General features: G+C 39.8%; 2 protein-coding genes across 2 annotated transcripts; both read left to right on the top strand.

Annotated features, from left to right (window-relative positions):
- Positions 1-802: 802 nt before the first annotated feature.
- On the top strand, positions 803-9,008 carry mvda (mevalonate (diphospho) decarboxylase a). The gene is made up of 10 exons (XM_066714109.1): positions 803-1,016; positions 1,171-1,241; positions 1,357-1,471; positions 1,934-2,080; positions 2,473-2,672; positions 3,171-3,245; positions 4,032-4,250; positions 5,883-5,998; positions 7,411-7,519; positions 8,168-9,008. The coding sequence occupies exons 1-10, from the start codon at positions 941-943 to the stop codon at positions 8,246-8,248; spliced, it is 1,209 nt and encodes a 402-aa protein (XP_066570206.1). The 5' UTR covers positions 803-940; the 3' UTR covers positions 8,249-9,008.
- A 1,809-nt stretch (positions 9,009-10,817) lies between these two features.
- Positions 10,818-16,035, top strand: LOC136759210 (cytochrome b-245 light chain). The gene is made up of 6 exons (XM_066714108.1): positions 10,818-11,014; positions 11,413-11,482; positions 12,855-12,932; positions 13,453-13,536; positions 14,182-14,263; positions 14,720-16,035. Exons 1-6 carry the CDS (start codon positions 10,957-10,959, stop codon positions 14,912-14,914), a joined length of 567 nt encoding a protein of 188 aa, XP_066570205.1. The 5' UTR covers positions 10,818-10,956; the 3' UTR covers positions 14,915-16,035.
- The last annotated feature ends 3,447 nt before the right edge of the window (positions 16,036-19,482 follow it).

Raw genomic sequence — 19,482 nt, 5'->3', positions numbered from 1 at the left:
AGTTCTTGTAGGCTCTAGGCACTTCTGTTTTGTAGGCCTGTTGTGGGTGCATTTTTATGTGTATTGAGTTCTTATTTCTATGGGTAGAATCTTTTTTTTTGAGATTGCAGAACAGTGTGTGACATTATGATATGTTTGTCAAATAAGTTTTTATATGTTTGTCACTAGTATGCGTTGCCACCTTTAGTATAAATTAATCAATTTAGATATTGTTTTATGCAAAGTGTTAATGTCTCTAACTTTATGGAAGGAAAAGATTAACATTGACATGACTGTCTCTGTTAATAAAAAACTGTGCCTATCCTTGCTAATGAGTTGCTATATAAATATATTTCTTCAAGACGATATCTTTGTTACATTTTTATCATAGAACAAAATACATGGGCAATTGTTTTCGTAGGCTCTTTAGTTTTTGGTGCCTGCTTAATAATAGGGAACTAGTCTGTATAAGCCATAAGTGTGAATCTAGGCCAATATTCCAGTCAATTAGTTCAACTGTGGCTGCTGTCTATGTTGACGTCACGCAGACGTTCTGAAGAGCACCGGCAGATTTCCGCAGCTCTGCGCATATAAACAGAATCGCGCCGATCCCATTGGTGGAGCTGCGCAGATCTCGCAGACGGCGCTACACCGCGACCCGTGCTCTCGCGAAACATGAACTAATACGCATGCGCATAAGGCGGATCTTATTTTCGTGTGAGGATGGTCTCATTGCTCTCATTGGCTCCTAGTCATACAGGCAGTGCAGGACCGTGCGTTGATTGGTTGAAAAATCTCTTTCTGTTTTTAACGCAGCCAATAGCTGGGCTCGGGTGTATTTGGGAAGTGCAATGGAAATGTTTGGAGTGGGTTTTAAAGAATCCGTATTTTAACACACACTGTCAGAATTAAGAGTCTTATTTTGTGTTCCTGTGATATAGTGAGAATAAACAAATACGAGATGCCGGAAGAAAGTAGACACAACATCACGTTAGTGACCTGCACTGCGCCTGTAAATATCGCGGTTATAAAGTACTGTGAGTATCGCTGTGTTGTTTTGGTTTGGGTTGGATTCCTGATGTGGACATTCATGCATTCATTCATTCATTCAGGGGGGTTGTATTGTATTGTCGAGTTGGGGTGGGCGATGATCGCTTATTTCAGATCGTATGTTTTTATTCTACTCTCCAGGGGGGAAGAGGGATGAGGATTTAATCTTGCCCATAAATTCCTCTTTGAGTGTCACACTTCACCAAGACCAGGTACAGTTATAGTACATGTATGCCAATTGATCGCATTACTATACAAATGAAACACATCACTGTGCAATTACCGTTCTGTGTCATAAAGCTCTGTGTGATCTGATTACCATTGTAGCTGAAGACCACTACCACAGTCGCCTCCAGTCGTCACTTTAAAGAAGATCGCATCTGGCTCAATGGCAAAGAGGACAACATCAACCAGCCGCGACTGCAGTCCTGTTTGAGAGAAAGTGGGTGACCTACACACAGACAAGTACTGTAAAACTAAATTACAGGTCGAAGAATAACACCGTTATTTCAATGCAGCTCCTCTCATAGCTACAACACGGTCATCTAGTTTAGCTCAGTTTAATGCAAAACTCAGAAAGCAATCATTTATTGCCTAGTTAAAGAGCTGTTTCCTGGGCCATTGTTGCATTGTCACAAAGTTCTGTTCACTTGATGAACCTCACATCCTGCGTCCCACTAAGCATGTTGATACATCCATGAACTGATAATGCTCAAAACATCTTTATAGGTATTTCCCACCTTCCATTTTGTCCCGCCAGTTTCTTGATTTCTGCCACTGAAGTTGCTTCAGTGCTGCCCATAGCAGGATGGGACTACTTAGCTGACTTATTGTCCTGCCTGTTACTCTGAAATATGTGAAGAACTAAAACATTGTTCTGTTTACTTGTTTTTTGTGTGGAAAGTCCGTCGACTTGCCAGGAAGAGACGCAGTGATGGGGATGTAAGCACAGAGAGCTTAGGCTTGTCGCACAAAGTTCACATCTGCTCTGTGAACAACTTTCCCACCGCCGCTGGACTGGCCTCCTCTGCTGCAGGTTATGCTTGTTTGGGTGAGAAGCTGCTACCATCTACCCACATTGTGATTTTCATGCAGTTTGTGTAGTGGTCAGGACTCTGGAGCAGAGGGTTGTGGGTTCAATCCCAAGTGGGCGACACTGGTGTTGTACCCATGAGCAAGGCACTGTACCTGGATTGCTCCAGTACAAACCCAGCTGCATACATGGGTAATTGTATGTATACAAAAACTGATGTATTGTAACAATTGTAAGTCTCCCTGGATAAGGACGTCTGCTAAGGTATATAATAAATAGTCATATTGTGTCAAGCATTATTATTAACTTAAATTGGCAATAATACAATATTGCATCTTTCCTAACAACCTTTTAAATGTTAAATACTGTGTTTCTTCTCAATAAATGCACTCTCCCCCCCTGTTGTCCAGTGTACACATTGGCCCGGCTGTACGGGGTGGAGGGCGAGCTGTCGGAAGTGGCGCGGCAGGGCTCGGGCAGTGCGTGCCGCAGTATGTATGGGGGCTTTGTGCAGTGGCGCATGGGAGAGCGGACTGATGGGAAGGACAGCGTGGCGGAGCAGGTGGAGGCTGAATCTCACTGGCCGGAGCTACGCGTGTTAATTCTGGTGGTGAGCAGTGGCCTCCTGCCTCCTAATGTCCTCGTTCAGTGTTTTAAATTTGAAATTAAACATTTACTTTCCATCTCCATTTAATTCCAATCTGTTTGTCTTATTCTTCATCTTCTATTTTCGTTATTTATCCTCTGACCACGTAGTCTCACGTAGTTTTAGAAATTCTAACATTTTCTACAAATATGGCGTATAAAGGTAACAATATCAATATCTAGTGTTGTTAGTAGTTGGTGCATCAGAGATTTAATGTGGGCTTTGTAAGAATGTCTATAGGAAACTTAATTACAAGGAATATGTTTAATGGCACCACCAAGACCTCCCAGCCACAAGTGTCATAGCCTGCATCTGAACTGGCAACCCCCCTAGATTTACAGTGTTGTGCCGATAGATTCTCATTGTGAGATTCAATTCCCTTACCTTGCCATGTCTGTCTAAATGTGTTTCCAAGTTCCTGAGCAGACGTATTTCATTGGTGTTTCTCTCCGGGATCTGTAGGTGAGTGCGGAGCGTAAACCAGTCGGAAGTACGGCAGGTATGCATACGAGCGTGGAGACCAGCCTACTTCTAAAGGTACAGGGAGCCTTTTATCAATCTGTCAGTCATTTCTATATGTCAGCCTTCTCACGGTACTGTACAGTATGAAAAAGTCAGTGTCTTTATGGGTCTGTTTTTCAGCAGGCTTAATTTATCCATACAATGCAAGAAACAAAATGTGTAATCCTGTCTAAAATTTTTAGCACTACTGAAAATCTGTGTTAGTATTTTCTTGTGCAGTCAGTTTTCCAAATATTGACAATATTCAGTGGTTTCGATGTCACTAATCTATAAATAGTGTAAGAGTTGGAAATGTCAGTACCAGTATATAATTATAACTACTTTTATGATTTTTTTTGTTTTTGCTTTCTTAAATTTGTTATATCCTATTATATATAGGTACTTGTGGGTTAAGAAATACTATTTCCTAAGCTAACAAACTAGTCTTTCAAAAACAGCTGGTGGGCACAGGCTTTCAGGGTATCAGGACAGCCCTGTATTATCATTTCACTATAGGATCACTGGGGCTCTGAGATTAAAACATACCTTAATTGTTGTCAAGGCGCATATAAGGTCAGCATCAACATGTATCGAAGCGTTCTACGGCAGTGGTCTCAACCTGCTCCTGAAGAGCCCCAATCCAATGTAGTTTTGAATGTAGGCTAGTAGGCAAACTCTCAGGGACTATATTTGAAGACTTTGTTAATTGATTATTTAAATGTCTTGAGTGACCTATGACCTAATGATTCAGGTCTAAAAGCACCAGTGATTGAGTAATGTTACAAGAGGCTGATGAGGTCAGCATGTCCCTCTGCTCTGCAGCACCGGGCCGACTCTGTGGTTCCTGGAAGGATGACTGAGATGATAAGTGCCATCCGCCAGCGGGACTTCGCCGCGTTTGGAGAGCTGACCATGAAGGACAGCAACCAGTTCCATGCCACCTGCCTGGACACCTACCCCCCCATCTTCTACCTGAATGACGTGTCTCATCGCATCATCAGGATGGTGCACTGCTACAACGCGCACTATGGACACACCCGGGTAAGAGCAGGGGTCCTCAGGAAGGGCAAGAAACTTAAACGGGAGTCAACTCAATATTTGGGTTATGACATTCCTGTCACTGAGAGCCATGTTGCAGCATGTTTACTCCATCACTTCATATCTTTAGTATAGGAAGTGGTGATACATGTCCAGTTAAGCAGTTAAGGAAAATGGGGTAGTTGGAATTAAATAAAAAAACATACCATCTGGTACATATTCAGATCAGTTATATTATTCTTGTTTAAAAATGGAACAAAATTACCTATCTGGAGAAAATAAACAATACAAGAAAGTCACACGGACAACACCAGGTTTTAAGTTAACCCAATGTCTGCTGTCTTTATTTATATTTACATGTTAAGAAAGGGGATGAGGATAACATGCTTCAGGGCATGGTAGGACAGGACCGGTCAGGTCGAGTCGGGCTGGGAAGATGGGAGAAGGGTCTGACGATGGAGTCTGGGACATGGCTACTGTGGGTCATATTGTTAAAATGATGCCTTGTATTCAGTCACAGAATAGAACAGAAAAGGACATTTCTCTGTAGACATTTTGTGAAATATTCAGATCTTTTCTTGATAGTGGTTCACTTAAAATGGATAGACCATATATATTGTGTTCTGGAAGAGCCACACTATCAATGCTCTGCAGTTTTTGTTTCCTTGTTCTTTTTATCAATGTCACATTTGAAGTGGAGTTTGTGATTCTTTCACTCTATTGAACAAAATCTATGCCTATACTGTTATGTTTTGGTCAACTTGAATATAAACCTATTACAAACAAGTAGGCTACAGTTCACCTACCTCATTTTGATGATAAACCTTCCTATGCAACTTAACGGAATTGGAAAACCAAATACGCACCTGAAATACATATGTAATGATATGAGCTATCATTTCTGATGCAATTTCTGAAGCTGTTTTCAATTGTCGTCTTGTTTTTGATTAGAAGAAGGCAAATGTTAAACTGTTAATGGTCAACTTAAGACCTAACCTATTCAATACACTGTAGTTGAACTTACTGGATGTCTGATACCAGGACTGATTAGCTACTAGCAATGCAATGTGCAAGATGTTCTATTAGTCTATTCGTTTACTGTATGAATATAACCAATTTTCTGAAGTATTATTCTTTACACTACTGGAAAAGCAACTGTTCCTATGACTGTATCTGGAGGCAGAATTATTTTGTATTTTTAAGCATGTGTTGTGTGTGTCAGGTGTTTCAACTTCCCTTTTGCAGTGTGATTGAGTCTGACATTTTCAAGGGTGGTTTATACTGTTGCTAAAGTGTTCTCTTTCTGGTCACTGTAGTGTGACTGTTCAAACTGATTTGGTAACATGGAGGTGTAAAAGGGGATGTGAAACATTTAAATGTGTGTGTGTTTGAAATAAGGAAAACACCGGGGGCAGAAAATTCACTGCTATTTCTTGAAATCAAATAGATTTAATTTGAGTAAAAACAAAACGACGACTTTGGCACTGAAAGCTGCTCTCTTCTACATTTAAATCTGCATTAAATTGAGTGTTGTTTTTTTTTACATTTTGGGCATCAATGATTTGTTTAAATCTTGGTGGCTAGTATTGAGACAGGACAATAGTTTTACTATACATTACTATACCCCCCCACCAGGTAGCATACACATTTGATGCCGGCCCCAATGCTGTGATCTACACACTGGAGGAGCACGTGGATGAGTTTGTGCAGGTGGTCAAGCACTTCTTCCCCCCGGAAAACAATGGAGGACAGTGAGTTCCTGACACTCTCCACCCAGAGCCAGAAACACAGCACAGAGGTCAAGGGTCAAGTAGCAGAAGGGAACTTTCACTGACTGCTGTGCTAGACCAGCATTATCTATTTCACCGAATTTGATTTATTTATGTCTGAGCATTAACGTGTACAAAGTGTGAGTGTGTTAACCAGAGGTGGTCAACCCTGATTGTGGAGAAAGCACAATCCTGCAGATTTGTGTACTTCTTTGACTTATTTACTAACAACAAATTGAGCAGGAGGTAATTTTTCACTCCATAATGCAATTTATTGCAATCCATAATCCTTAATGCAATCTATTCATTAAGGTCTGTTATATAACAAAATCAGAAGACCATGTAGATCTTCTGAACCAAGCTCCATCTCTACTACGCTGTACTGTAGAGTTTGGTGAGGGGTGGACCCATTTTAGAGACGCTTATAAGACACTACACTTGTCTAGATGTTTGTTCATACCCTTTCTAGATCAAGGTTACCTTTTTTGGCCATGTTTGTTGCTTTGTGTACAAGAAGACCTATACAATTTAAGTAATTATTTATATAATAAAACATTGAACCCTTTCTCGGGTGATTAGTGATTTAAAGAGACTTTATATGCCCTTCTGGTTGGCCAACTTCAAGGGCATCCTACCAATAAATGTTCCAGATCCCTTAAATAATGAGTTGCCTTTTTGAGACATAATGCTTTTCAAAGCAATATCAGCTTGTTTTCAATTACTTCAATTTGTTTTAATGGGAAGCATACACAATACCATTAGACAGTTATTATCCTGCACTTTCAAGCAAGTCCAGACTCGTGTGTTTGTGGAACTAAGCCAGAGAGTGCCATGTGTATCCTATCTAATATGCACACTGGCACAGAGGACTGACTGCAAGCTGCTGTAATGCATAGGAAAGGGGTGTAGAACTTTGTGATAGCAATTGAAATCTCTGGATCTCAGTTTTCAAAAGTGACTAAACTTGGGGGACTGTGGATCAAAGCCAGTGAGTAGAAGAGATTACGTAACCTATCCATGATGCGCTCTATCATGGGACAAAGGTCTGACTCTCCTCTAGGAAAGGGATAGAGAGGGATGTGAAAACTCTGGGTCTCTACTTTCTAATGTGCTAACCAGCAACACACAATTTAAAATGAATGAATAAAACTGGTTTCAATCCAGCCCAGGGCTCCAAAATACTAATTTGATCAAGAGGGTTAAAAACGTGTGCAAATATCAAACTGGTCCAGTTTAGCAAGTAATTAATTTAAACAGCAAACTGAGAGCTGTTGTAGAATAAAATCAGATGACACTTAAGCACTAGAGGACCAGAGAGCACCACTGTTCTCATTTAAATGTACTTTGATACAGTATCCATCTCCATGCAATTACAGTAGTCTCTGTCTCATCAGGTTCCTCAAGGGTCTGTCTGTGAGCCCAGTGTCTCTGTCTGAGGAGGTGAAAACTGCCATTGCAGTGGAGCCCACTCCCAAAGGAATCAGCTACATCATCAACACAAAGGTAGAATGATTGGATGTTAAAGGGGTAATTAAATGTTTGAGAAAGGGGAATGGGGATTGCAAAGTGTCAGATATGTGTAGTGGGAAATTTGACTTTTATGATTGTCTTCATATTGTTACTGTTGTTGTCAATTTCCTCATGTTTGTAATGTAATGTAATTAGTTTATATGTACAAATGTATTTATGTAGCGGGATACTTTTATTTGTTTCATTGGGAATGTATATAGCTATTTTCTTAGTTTTTTAAACACAGGTATTTGATTGGGGGGTTTGCAAGCACTGGGCTATACTGATCACCAATAAAGGGTGATAACCATTTGGCCAGTCATCCTTCGTTTCAAACCACGTAGCACATGAAAATCAGGAACCACACGCAACTGCAAAAGTAATAAATAAACTCATGTATATGTTAATTGTTTGTATGATTGGATTTCAAACGCCAACCCATTGTCCTTTGTCCCTTACTCACGATATTTAGTTCTTTACTCCACCTCACACAAGCGGAAAACTTTAGGTTATCCTGTGTGTGTTTTGTTTGTAATAAACTTGTTACATTTGTGAGCAGTGTCTGCTGAGCATTTCTGAAACCCCTTACAAATGCAATTCCATGCCACTAAAACCAGAAACTATTTTCTATGTTTCTCTTAGGCAGGCCCAGGTCCTTGCATGGTGGAAGAGCCCAGCCTCCATCTTTTGGGAGCAGATGGATTACCCAAGCAAACGGTTTGATCATAGACCATCAACAAAGAATACCCAGCAGCTCTGGGCCAGTAGGAAGCACAGAATACGTCAAACAAAGTATCAGGAAATTAATTATAGCCATGATGGTTGATAAACAGTTACCCCAGTATTCTCCAGCTCCCCCCCTCCACACACACAATCGGACAATTCATGTATATTTTATGAGATATTTGAATACAATAATTTGTGGCAGGCACTGTCCTAAACTATTATACCATTTGTAATGTGGAGTTTAAAAAATTGTGTTTGTAGAGGAATTGAGGAGACTGCTTGAATCTGCAATTATATTTATAATTTATCATCAGTGTGTCACATCAGCTGTCGGTTAAAATGGAGTAGAAATGGATGGAATGCAAATCGAGAGATTGTGACCAGACTTTGGATTTGCACATCTGTTGGCTCCGAAAAGCATTCTATACACAAAGTGGAAGACTTTCAAAACTATGGGCTCTATTGCAGATGTTCCTACACTTTTCTGTTTCCAACTGATTTTCTGAAACTATTTATAGAATAAATGTTTTAATTTACTATACTGTATACTATACTATACTGGCATCTGTAAAGTAATTTTCCAGAGAATGCTGAGGTATACACCTTTAATATGACCATCTTTGTATGTTGAAGTATTTATTTGAGGTGCTACATGTTTTCTGTAGGCAGGACATCTGTATAGTGTAGAAGACATGTAAATAACTTTGCTGTGCCTTGCCTGCTAATTGCCTCTGAAATAAAAAGTTTTGTAATTTCACTGTCTCTTTATTTCTTTTTTTACACGACTATATGTATTGAATCCCTTTTCAGTTTCAAAAGCATTGTTTGGCGTTATGTAGATTAGTTTGTTTTAGTATATACACTCACCTAAAGGATTATTAGGAACACCTGTTCAATTTCTCATTAATGCAATTATCTAACCAACCAATCACATGGCAGTTGCTTCAATGCATTTAGGGGTGTGGTCCTGGTCAAGACAATCTCCTGAACTCCAAACTGAATGTCTGAATGGGAAAGAAAGGTGATTTAAGCAATTTTGAGCGTGGCATGGTTGTTGGTGCCAGACGGGCCGGTCTGAGTATTTCACAATCTGCTCAGTTACTGGGATTTTCACGCACAACCATTTCTAGGGTTTACAAAGAATGGTGTGAAAAGGGAAAAACATCCAGTATGCGGCAGTCCTGTGGGCGAAAATGCCTTGTTGATGCTAGAGGTCAGAGGAGAATGGGCCGACTGATTCAAGCTGATCGAAGAGCAACTTTGACTGAAATAACCACTCGTTACAACCGAGGTATGCAGCAAAGCATTTGTGAAGCCACAACACGTACAACCTTGAGGCGGATGGGCTACAACAGCAGAAGACCCCACCGGGTACCACTCATCTCCACTACAAATAGGAAAAAGAGGCTACAATTTGCACAAGCTCACCAAAATTGGACAGTTGAAGACTGGAAAAATGTTGCCTGGTCTGATGAGTCTCGATTTCTGTTGAGACATTCAGATGGTAGAGTCAGAATTTGGCGTAAACAGAATGAGAACATGGATCCATCATGCCTTGTTACCACTGTGCAGGCTGGTGGTGGTGGTGTAATGGTGTGGGGGATGTTTTCTTGGCACACTTTAAGCCCCTTAGTGCCAATTGGGCATCGTTTAAATGCCACGGCCTACCTGAGCATTGTTTCTGACCATGTCCATCCCTTTATGACCACCATGTACCCATCCTCTGATGGCTACTTCCAGCAGGATAATGCACCATGTCACAAAGGTCGAATCATTTCAAATTGGTTTCTTGAACATGACAATGAGTTCACTGTACTAAACTGGCCCCCACAGTCACCAGATCTCAACCCGATAGAGCATCTTTGGGATGTGGTGGAACGGGAGCTTCATGCCCTGGATGTGCATCCCACAAATCTCCATCAACTGCAAGATGCTATCCTATCAATATGGGCCAACATTTCTAAAGAATGCTTTCAGCACCTTGTTGAATCAATGCCACGTAGAATTAAGGCAGTTCTGAAGGCGAAAGGGGGTCAAACACAGTATTAGTCTGGTGTTCCTAATAATCCTTTAGGTGAGTGTAGTTCTATATATTTTTTTTTTGTATATGATGTTAAATATTTCCTCATCTGTATTTGTACAGGTTTCCCCTTAGTGGGTGGTTCCCAGTACTGTAGCCTCACAAACCATATCTGAAATGTAGTGGATGTTTGGAATTGCAAGCTTAAAAGCAGGAAATGTAGATCTATAAGAACATCATCTATAATATAACAAAAAATAGTCAAACCTGTGTATCTGTGCATTATAGGGAATACATTCTTAGTCTTGCTGCTAGTGACATGTTACAAGAGATTTAAATAATGTTTCAAAGCACTTAAATGAGCATTCGTTCACCAAATGTGCAGAAGCCAGTTAAGACTTCATAGCGATTAACTTATTCTAGTGTCAACTACACGTCTTTGTGCAGGAAAGGAGGAAGAATGGTTTACTTCTGCAAATTGTTCATGTGCTCATATGTAAAGCAGGCGGAAATGACGCAAGGCGGAGGCAGCTGTATTTTTTGTGCTTTTTCTTCCTCCTACAAATACCTACAGGGTTGCAGCACGGAAGCATCATATGGGTGAAATAACAAAACACAAAGCAGGAGTAGTCTTGGTCTGAACTGCGACGATTTTCTTTTTTGATTGGACATCTGGATAGCTGGCATGGGGCAGATCGAGTGGGCTATGTGGGCGAATGAACAGGCGCTAGCGGCGGGGCTCAGTAAGTCACTTCACACAGTTACTGCACTTACTGTAAAGACGACGCTTTTAACACATTATTTTAATATCTAGTGCCCAGACGTATTCTGCTGCTATCGTTTCCCATTTGCTGGTTGAGCAAGTTTCATCCAAAATATGAATTAAATGCATAGACGTCGAAGTGTAGAATCTGTGATCATTGAATAGGTGAAAATAAGTCACACATCCTTACACACGCTTAGATTAGTCTGATGTTATGTGATGTGCCAGTGTCAGTTTTAAGGGTTTGAACACTTTTACATGTATTATTTGTGGACTTCCTCTATCTGTCTACCGTCCAGGCTGATGCTAATGTCACAGTGTTTCTTGCATGAAGGCTTGTTGCTGTAATAGTTGCCATTTTAAACTTCTCTGTTTCAGTTCTGCTAACCGGCGGCATTGTTGGGGTCGCTGGGCAGTTCAGGGGATGGCAGTTTGCCGCCTACGGAGTGTATCCTTTCATTTTAACACAATAATCCTGCCAGATGATCTCAAAACAGCTTTTTAGGAGAGAACCTAAGCAACTGTTATAAGTGAGAAGTTCAGTTCTATACACTATAAGTATGTTTTAGTATACTTATAATATATAACATACTCATCTCTTGCACCTGGGCTCTTTTCTGAACTATGGTGGTTCAAGCAAAACTGAGATACAGTACAAAAACTGATCTGATCCCTACAAAACTGTTTGGTGACGGTGGTGCATGGTGTTAAATGTGTACTCTTAAGAATAGCACTGCAGGAAGTCACGTAGCTAAATTCTTTGTGAACCTGCTTGGTTGCACTGTTTTGGAAGAAAGTTAATCAAACAAGTTCCTCTTACACTGCACATCTCTGTAAAAACTGTATATATATCTGCAGATTAAACATTGGACTTTTATAAATCTATGAATGGCCCATAACAATCTGTGTGAGATGAAAGACGTGCAATTAAAATAACATCAGACTGCTGTATAGGTAGTAAAACTGTCTTGTAGGTTACACAGAATAAACACTGCCTGGCAAGATCCTTGATTGTAAAAAGAACGATCATTTTGGGCATTATACGTCCAGGAACGACACTCCTAATTATTGTCGGAGAGTAATTGTGCAGGAGACTGTGAGCTGTTTTGTGTCATTTAAGTATTGTATAAAAAAACAGAGTCGCTGTGGTAAGAACAGTGTATTACCCCAATGTAAAGCATTACTCCATCAACATGTTGAGAGAGAGTGCATCTGTTGTAACATTAAACTCATAATCTAGGTGGTACCCACACCATAATCCCCAAAATATGATGTTAGAATAGTCAGTTTCCCACTGAAAACTAAAGAGTTTCTATTTTTGGACACAGAAGGACAACAAATAATGAGATGAAGTCTGCGGTGAGGTGAAGTACTAACTCAGACAGTTCATGCTTCATTTCTTTGCTGAAAAACAGCTTTATATATTTAGACTCCAGTCCCAGGTGGCTGCAGTGTCTGTTGGTTTTTGTTCCAGCAGCAGCTCCCTATTACTTAATTAATGTCATTATTTTTGCAGGTAGGCTTATCTTACATTTGTATATTGTATTTTCATAGCTGATACCGTACAATCTGTTGATGACTCAAAACACTGAACCCACAGAACATTTCAGAGTCTGGAGAGCAGTGTTCAATTAATGCAGTTAATTGTTTAATTAGACCAATTAAGGAGCAGAGGGCTGGGCTGGAACGAAACCCAGCAGACACTGTGGCCCCCCAGGACTGGGGTCTGACACTCCTCATATAAGCACTCCCCAGTCCTGTGTAACTGAGCTGGTGGAATAGCTGTGTGGCATTGCTATACTCCTTGACTGGCAGCACAGTGCGGCGGGCGTGTTCATCTGCCTTCTGGAGTACCCGCGGGGCAAGAGGCTGAACAAGGGCACCAGCATGGAGAGGACGTGAGTGAAGTTCACACACATGCAGCATAGCATGAAGCACCCCTATGTCCTTTTATAACTGAATTTGAACAATGAGAAGTGAAATGAAAGGCATGTTACTTAGACTGTATATTTGTAAACCCTATTTTTCTATAAGAGTGGTGTGTGTAGAAACTGAAGTGAGATAGACGACAAAGTCTCTGGTTGCATAACCCAAGGATGTGCTGGCCGCGATTTGCCAATTGTCCTGACACAGAAGAGAAAAAGTGTTAGTATTAGCGCCTGATAGGACTTCCAGCTGATCTTCTCCCCAGTAGTCTGCTAATAGGTCTCACATTTATTAAAATAAAGAAATAAATAGCTTTCTACATATACAGGAAACTAGGATCAGCCCTTAAACAAAAAAACTCCAATGACTGAAGTGTGAGATAAACACTATTGTGTAAGTCTTTTTCTAAAATTTGAGGGTTTTTTTATGTATCTATTTTATGTCTAGTTCATGTTTAAAAATCTAACATGGCTTCTTTAAAATTATTTTCAGGGGTCAGCAGTGTCTGACCGTTTGTGTGAAGGCATTTGGCCCAGTCACTAAGAACTACTATGTCAGAGCTGTACTACATGCTGTGTAAGTTACACTCAGTCAGTGTGTGATCTGTAATACATTTTAATGCCTCTTTATGTTTATGTAATACTGTAACAGAATCCCTCGCCGATTGATGGCAAGTTTGTAATACTTCTTACTCAATACACTACTGTGCTGTCACTTACGGGAAGGGATTTTTATCCTAAATTGCTTTTGAATAATTTTCCAGGAAGCTTCCTCCACACCTTTATTTAAAAAGCTCTGGTTCATGCTCTGTTCATTTCTCTCTCCTACTCTATCTGGACATAATCAGTAGTGTCTGAAAGCATTAGCACACACAACTGCAGCTTTTCACAGATGCTATTGATGTTATCAGTTCTAAGGCACATTTTTTGTGGCACAAATAGAAACCGTTTAGAATAGAAAAGCAAACTGTAACTGCACTAATTCCCACACATCCACTGCATACTGAGGAGGTCGAAGTACAGACACTATTCCATTTCATAGACAGCAATTAATGCCCTTTGTATTTACATTGGACAATAGATAATGGGTGTTATAAGTGGCTATTCCTCCACCACAAAGAAGATGTATAGATCTGTGTTCCAGTGCTGCCTTATAAGTATTAGGAATTCACATTAAAGTAAGTGAACATTTTTGACCTGCATCGTGTTCTCTTCCCCACAGTCTCTCAGTGCCAGGAGGGTTCATTCTGCCCACGGTCCTGGGCTGTGTTAGTTTGGGCATCGCCAGTCTGATCTACTTGGCGGTGAGTGTCACTTTCCTTAGATGAGTGGTATCCAACCTCTTTCCTGGACAGCTTGAAGTCTTGGGAACTTTGACCAATTAAGCCCCATCATTGAGTCAATTAAGTTATTAAGGGCTTGGAAAGCCCAAAGAAACCAAAGACAATAACTGTGCAGGACCAGGGATCAACAACAACCAGGGTTCAACGTGTCTAGCATTCCTGTTTAGCAGACTCTAGGCTTTTGAGAATGACATCTTGGCAATGGGAGAGGTAACAGTTGTGCAGATGAAGGTGTAACATCATTGTGTACACAAGGCTGTTACAGTCACTGTCACTGCTCCAGACTTTTGATAATGTATAAAACGTGGTGCTTGTTTGGGCTGGCATGATTGCGATCTTGTCCTCCATTGTCTCCAGGGCCAGTTGCATACGTTTGTATTTCCGTTTATTAACATATACTGATGTTTGTCCTAGCAGGCTGCCATCAGGGGTGAGCACTGGGAGCCCATCTTGCCCCAGACAGAGACCAAAGAACGACAGGGTGAGAGCATCAAACAGCCTCCCCAAAACCCCCCTCCCCGCCCCCCTGCAGAGGTGCGGAGGAAACGGGCAGAGGACGTGGAAGGAGCCGCTTATGTCAACCCAATTCCAGTCACTGCCAACGAGAGTTAATGGCCACAGACAACACACAACCCCAGCCGGCACTCTTCTCTGGCATCCAGTGAACCAGTTCTATGAAGCGAAGTGTCCTTTTTGTTCTTGTATATAACTTGTAGCATTCTGTTTTTATAATATACAGTATATATGCAGTTTATACCATTACATGAAGGTGATTAGGGTGAATTGGATACATTTTAGGGACTGAATCTCTTCATTCTCCCACAGCTCTTGTTTTTTTTCGTGTTGTAAAGTTTCCCACTTCATACCTACGAATATGAAGTAACTAATTCCACCTGAGCCTAGGAAAAATGATGATGATATAATGGTATTGTTGCTGTCTATTTCATTGGCTCTGAATTAGTTTTTTAGTTTGATAAAACACACCTGCATTCCTTCATTATCTGTAGTCAGTGTACACTGGATAAAGCCTGTAAATATCTAACAATGTAAGATCAGGAAATAGGAAATATAATGTATTATTATTATTATTTTCCCACTGACGAAATATGATTTACAGATAACTCAGTGCACTGTGTTTCAAGTGTTTTGCCAAAAGGAGATCAAAGAGAAAAGTCTGCAGACACTCCCAATGGAAATGCCTTCACTTTCTGTCATATTAGCATTCCCCCCTGGCAGCCAAACAGTAGGAAAACAGTGTAAAACCTAGATGTTTCTGAAGATGAGCAGAGAGAAAATGAAACATCTCTGGCTGTGAAGATAAAACTAAGAAAGATAAGAAGCAAAATTAACTTCAGAATGTAATTTTATTTTATATTCTGCATTGGTTAGAAAAGTGGAGAAATGAGAATGAACAGAATTACATTCTTCTGCTGTCAAGTTTCAAAGATTGCCTAGCTAATAAATGAGTATATGAGTATGTCCAGAAGTAGTTTAGTTAACACTATAAATCTTTTTGGAAGATACAAATATTATATTTAATATTCTCTTTTTCGATTGTCTTTATAAATGCTCTTGAAATGTTTATAAACCTTGAAGTGTGTGATAATCTGTAAGCTGAAGAGAAAATAAAATCTTGCTTCCTTAATAATCATAAACATATATATATATATTTTATAAATTGTTCAATATTACTTTGGAATAAATACATTTGCACAATCCAAGCAAAACAAGCACAGTTTTATTGTCCTGCTTATTTTAATTGGTTATTTATTATATATATATATATATATATATATATATATATATATATATATATATATATATATATACACATACACATACACACACACACACACATACATATATGGACCTTAATGTGCTTCTTCTTGAGCCACTCCTTTGTTGCCTTGGCTGTGTGTTTTGGGTCATTGTCATGCTGGAATACCCATCCACGACCCATTTTCAATGCCCTGGCTGAGGGAAGGAGGTTCTCACCCAAGATCTGACGGTACATGGCCCCGTCCATCGTCCCTTTGATGCGGTGCAGTTGTCCTGTCCCCTTAGCAGAAAAACACCCCCAAAGCATAATGTTTCCACCTCCATGTTTGACGGTGGGGATGGTGTTCTTGGGGTCATTCCTCCTCCTCCAAACACGGCGAGTTGAGTTGATGCCAAAGAGCTCGATTTTGGTCTCATCTGACCACAACACTTTCACCCAGTTCTCCTCTGAATCATTCAGATGTTCATTGGCAAACTTCAGACGGGCCTGTACATGTGCTTTCTTGAGCAGGGGGACCTTGCGGGTGCTGCAGGATTTCAGTCCTTCACGGCGTAGTGTGTTACCAATTGTTTTCTTGGCGACTATGGTCCCAGCTGCCTTGAGATCATTAACAAGATCCTCCCGTGTAGTTCTGGGCTGATTGCTCACCGTTCTCATGATCATTGAAACTCCACGAGGTGAGAACTTGCATGGAGCCCCAGACTGAGGGAGACTGACAGTTATTTTGTGTTTCTTCCATTTACGAATAATCGCACCAACTGTTGTCATCTTCTCACCAAGCTGCTTGGCAATGGTCTTGTAGCCCATTCCAGCCTTGTGTAGGTCTACAATCTTGTCCCTGACATCCTTGGACAGCTCTTTGGTCTTGGCCATGGTGGAGAGTTTGGAATCTGATTGATTGATTGCTTCTGTGGACAGGTGTCTTTTATTCAGGTAACGAGCTGAGATTAGGAGCACTCCCTTTAAGAGAGTGCTCCTAATCTCAGCTCGTTACCTGTATAAAAGACACCTGGGAGCCAGAAATCTTGCTGATTTATAGGGGATCAAATACTTATTTCCCTCATTAACATGCAAATCAATTTATAACTTTTTTGAAATGCGTTTTTCTGGAATTATTTGTTGTTATTCTGTCTCTCACTGTTAAAATACACCTACCATTAAAATTATAGACTGATCATTTCTTTGTCAGTGGGCAAACGTACAAAATCAGCAGGGGATCAAATACTTTTTTCCCTCACTGTATATATATATATATATATAATTATATTATATACAATATTATATTTACAATTTAAGAACCTTGAACCAGAACTTAAGACTTTCTGCCTAGTATGTTTAGTTTAGTTTTTTGTTTTTTCCTCCGTGCTTGCTGAAGTTTGTGAATTTTATCACAAGGGTGTTGACTAATCTGTAGGTTGGTATTTTGCGAAGCCTGAGCTCATGATAAAATGTCTAGTTGTGTAATTATATTCTCTTCATCAATGCTGTACAAAAACAGGTTCAACACATTAATATTACTGCATTAGCTACATTTATTTAAGTCCTAATTAGACAGTCAGCAAACTGCTACAAACACCTGCTGTTCACCTTGAGCACATGTTTTATCTGAATTACAATAATCCATATATTTATTTGTCCTTGAAATTGATACAAGGTTGCAGAAATGTTATCTGTCTGAATCATGACTGCCACTGAACAAGCATATTACATTGAGAAAAATCAATAGTCCTAGAAGACAAATGCTCAAGAAAATGTGCGGTATGTACACAATACAATTTCCATGCTCCTGTCAGTCTAGGCAGTACTCAACTACTCTCCCTCTAAAAGAGTCTACAAATTAACTGTGATAAATGAATCATCTCCAACATAGAATTGAAAACCAGTATAAACTTTGCAAGATCCTGAGAAGGAGCACCCATTATTGAAACTGAGGACAATATCATATTTTGAGCAAAATGAGATATTTGCAACATCTTTAAGAATGGAACTGGGAAAACATGTCGTTAACTCGCATGTCACCTGATAAGAACAAAACTTAATGTAAACTGGGTATTAAAACATTTTCCTTTTAGTTCCTACATTTTGTCTTCAACTTAGATAGTTGTTGTGTCACTTCAGTTTTTGTTCCCCTTATTTTGCAATACAGGGGCAGTTCCTTTAGTCTTCTATAGTAACCCCTTGAAATGAAAGAGGATTTAAAAGTATACTGCAATAATTTATTCTGCCACTTTTGAAAGTCACGGTGTATCTGTCAGTGTATTCATTGGGGGGGGGGTTAATTATTTTACAATTCGCTAGTAAGAATAAATAATAGGATGACTTGGATCAGCTCACAAGGGAAACTTCACAGAAATCTGACCAGGGCATTGTGATGATTGTACAGGTGTGGTTGGGGGCATCAGTGAAGGGTTTAATCCATTACCTGTTCTGCTCCTAGGTTCCAGATTCAATTAATTTGTATTTAATATTTCTCCATCTGCTGGATTCCATAGTAGGCTATATTGTCTGCTAATATTGTTTGTATACATATGTAGCTGTGCGAAATGCCAGTCTGGGTGGACTGCCTGACATTCTGTTTAAAAAGAGCATGTTTAAAGTTTATGCATGAAAAGACGATGAAAAGACAATGGAATACAATAGTGGTTCAACTTGTTTTGATTGTTATGAAAACTTCACACTGAACTAGGAAAGCTGAGTAGCATTAAGAAGCTACTGTTACTACTGTTTTTAATGCAATCAGTTTGTTACCTCTTTTATTTTTAGCTATACATTATTGGTGAATGTGTGCAGTAAATATATATGTGTGTGTGTGTGTGTGTGTGTGTGTGTGTGTGTGTGTGTGTGTGTGTGTGCGGAACAGTGCTAGGTGGGAAACTAAATGACCACCATGAAATGCACCGCATATAAGGTAGTTTTGTGTAGAGATGGTTACACTCTTTTTTTAGAAGATTCTGGCTATACACATCCTGCCAATCGGTTTGCATTTCTTTTTTGCATTTTAAGCCCATAAGAACATTCTGTGCGTACAATATGTCATCATAATGTACTGTGTGTCCTGATCTAATACTGCCAACATCAATAGCCTATAAATCTCTTAAGTACAGTGTGAGTTCCCAGGTATCAACACGTCCTAAGTTACTGTAAATGAGAAATGTCACGACTATGCTTAATATCAGCGCCACCTACTGTTAAGATAAATGCTTCCCTTATGTTTTACTCTCATGTTTCAAACCCGAATAGTAGACTTATAGCAACATGGTTTATTTGGAAAAGATGTGGGTAACACAGCCACCATTTAGAAATATACTTACAAACTATAAAAATGTCTGCTCTGTATTCTTTGTGATAATCCAGTAACAAAGACAGTCATTTGGACCATTCTGAGTTATAAATAATTATT

Source organism: Amia ocellicauda, chromosome 9, assembly GCF_036373705.1.
Source record: "Amia ocellicauda isolate fAmiCal2 chromosome 9, fAmiCal2.hap1, whole genome shotgun sequence".
Taxonomy (NCBI): Eukaryota; Metazoa; Chordata; class Actinopteri; order Amiiformes; family Amiidae; genus Amia; species Amia ocellicauda.
This window is presented reverse-complemented; position numbering and strand designations above follow the sequence as displayed.

Bases quoted from the DNA above. Each gene is read 5' to 3' on its own strand.
- mvda (XM_066714109.1), top strand. From the start codon at position 941: ATGCCGGAAGAAAGTAGACACAACATCACGTTAGTGACCTGCACTGCG. The intron at 1,242-1,356 runs GTACAGTTATAG...TTACCATTGTAG, and splicing joins TCACACTTCACCAAGACCAG to CTGAAGACCACTACCACAGT. The intron at 7,520-8,167 runs GTAGAATGATTG...TGTTTCTCTTAG, and splicing joins GCTACATCATCAACACAAAG to GCAGGCCCAGGTCCTTGCAT.
- LOC136759210 (XM_066714108.1), top strand. From the start codon at position 10,957: ATGGGGCAGATCGAGTGGGCTATGTGGGCGAATGAACAGGCGCTAGCG. The intron at 11,015-11,412 runs GTAAGTCACTTC...TCTCTGTTTCAG, and splicing joins GGCGCTAGCGGCGGGGCTCA to TTCTGCTAACCGGCGGCATT. The intron at 12,933-13,452 runs GTGAGTGAAGTT...AATTATTTTCAG, and splicing joins GGCACCAGCATGGAGAGGAC to GGGTCAGCAGTGTCTGACCG.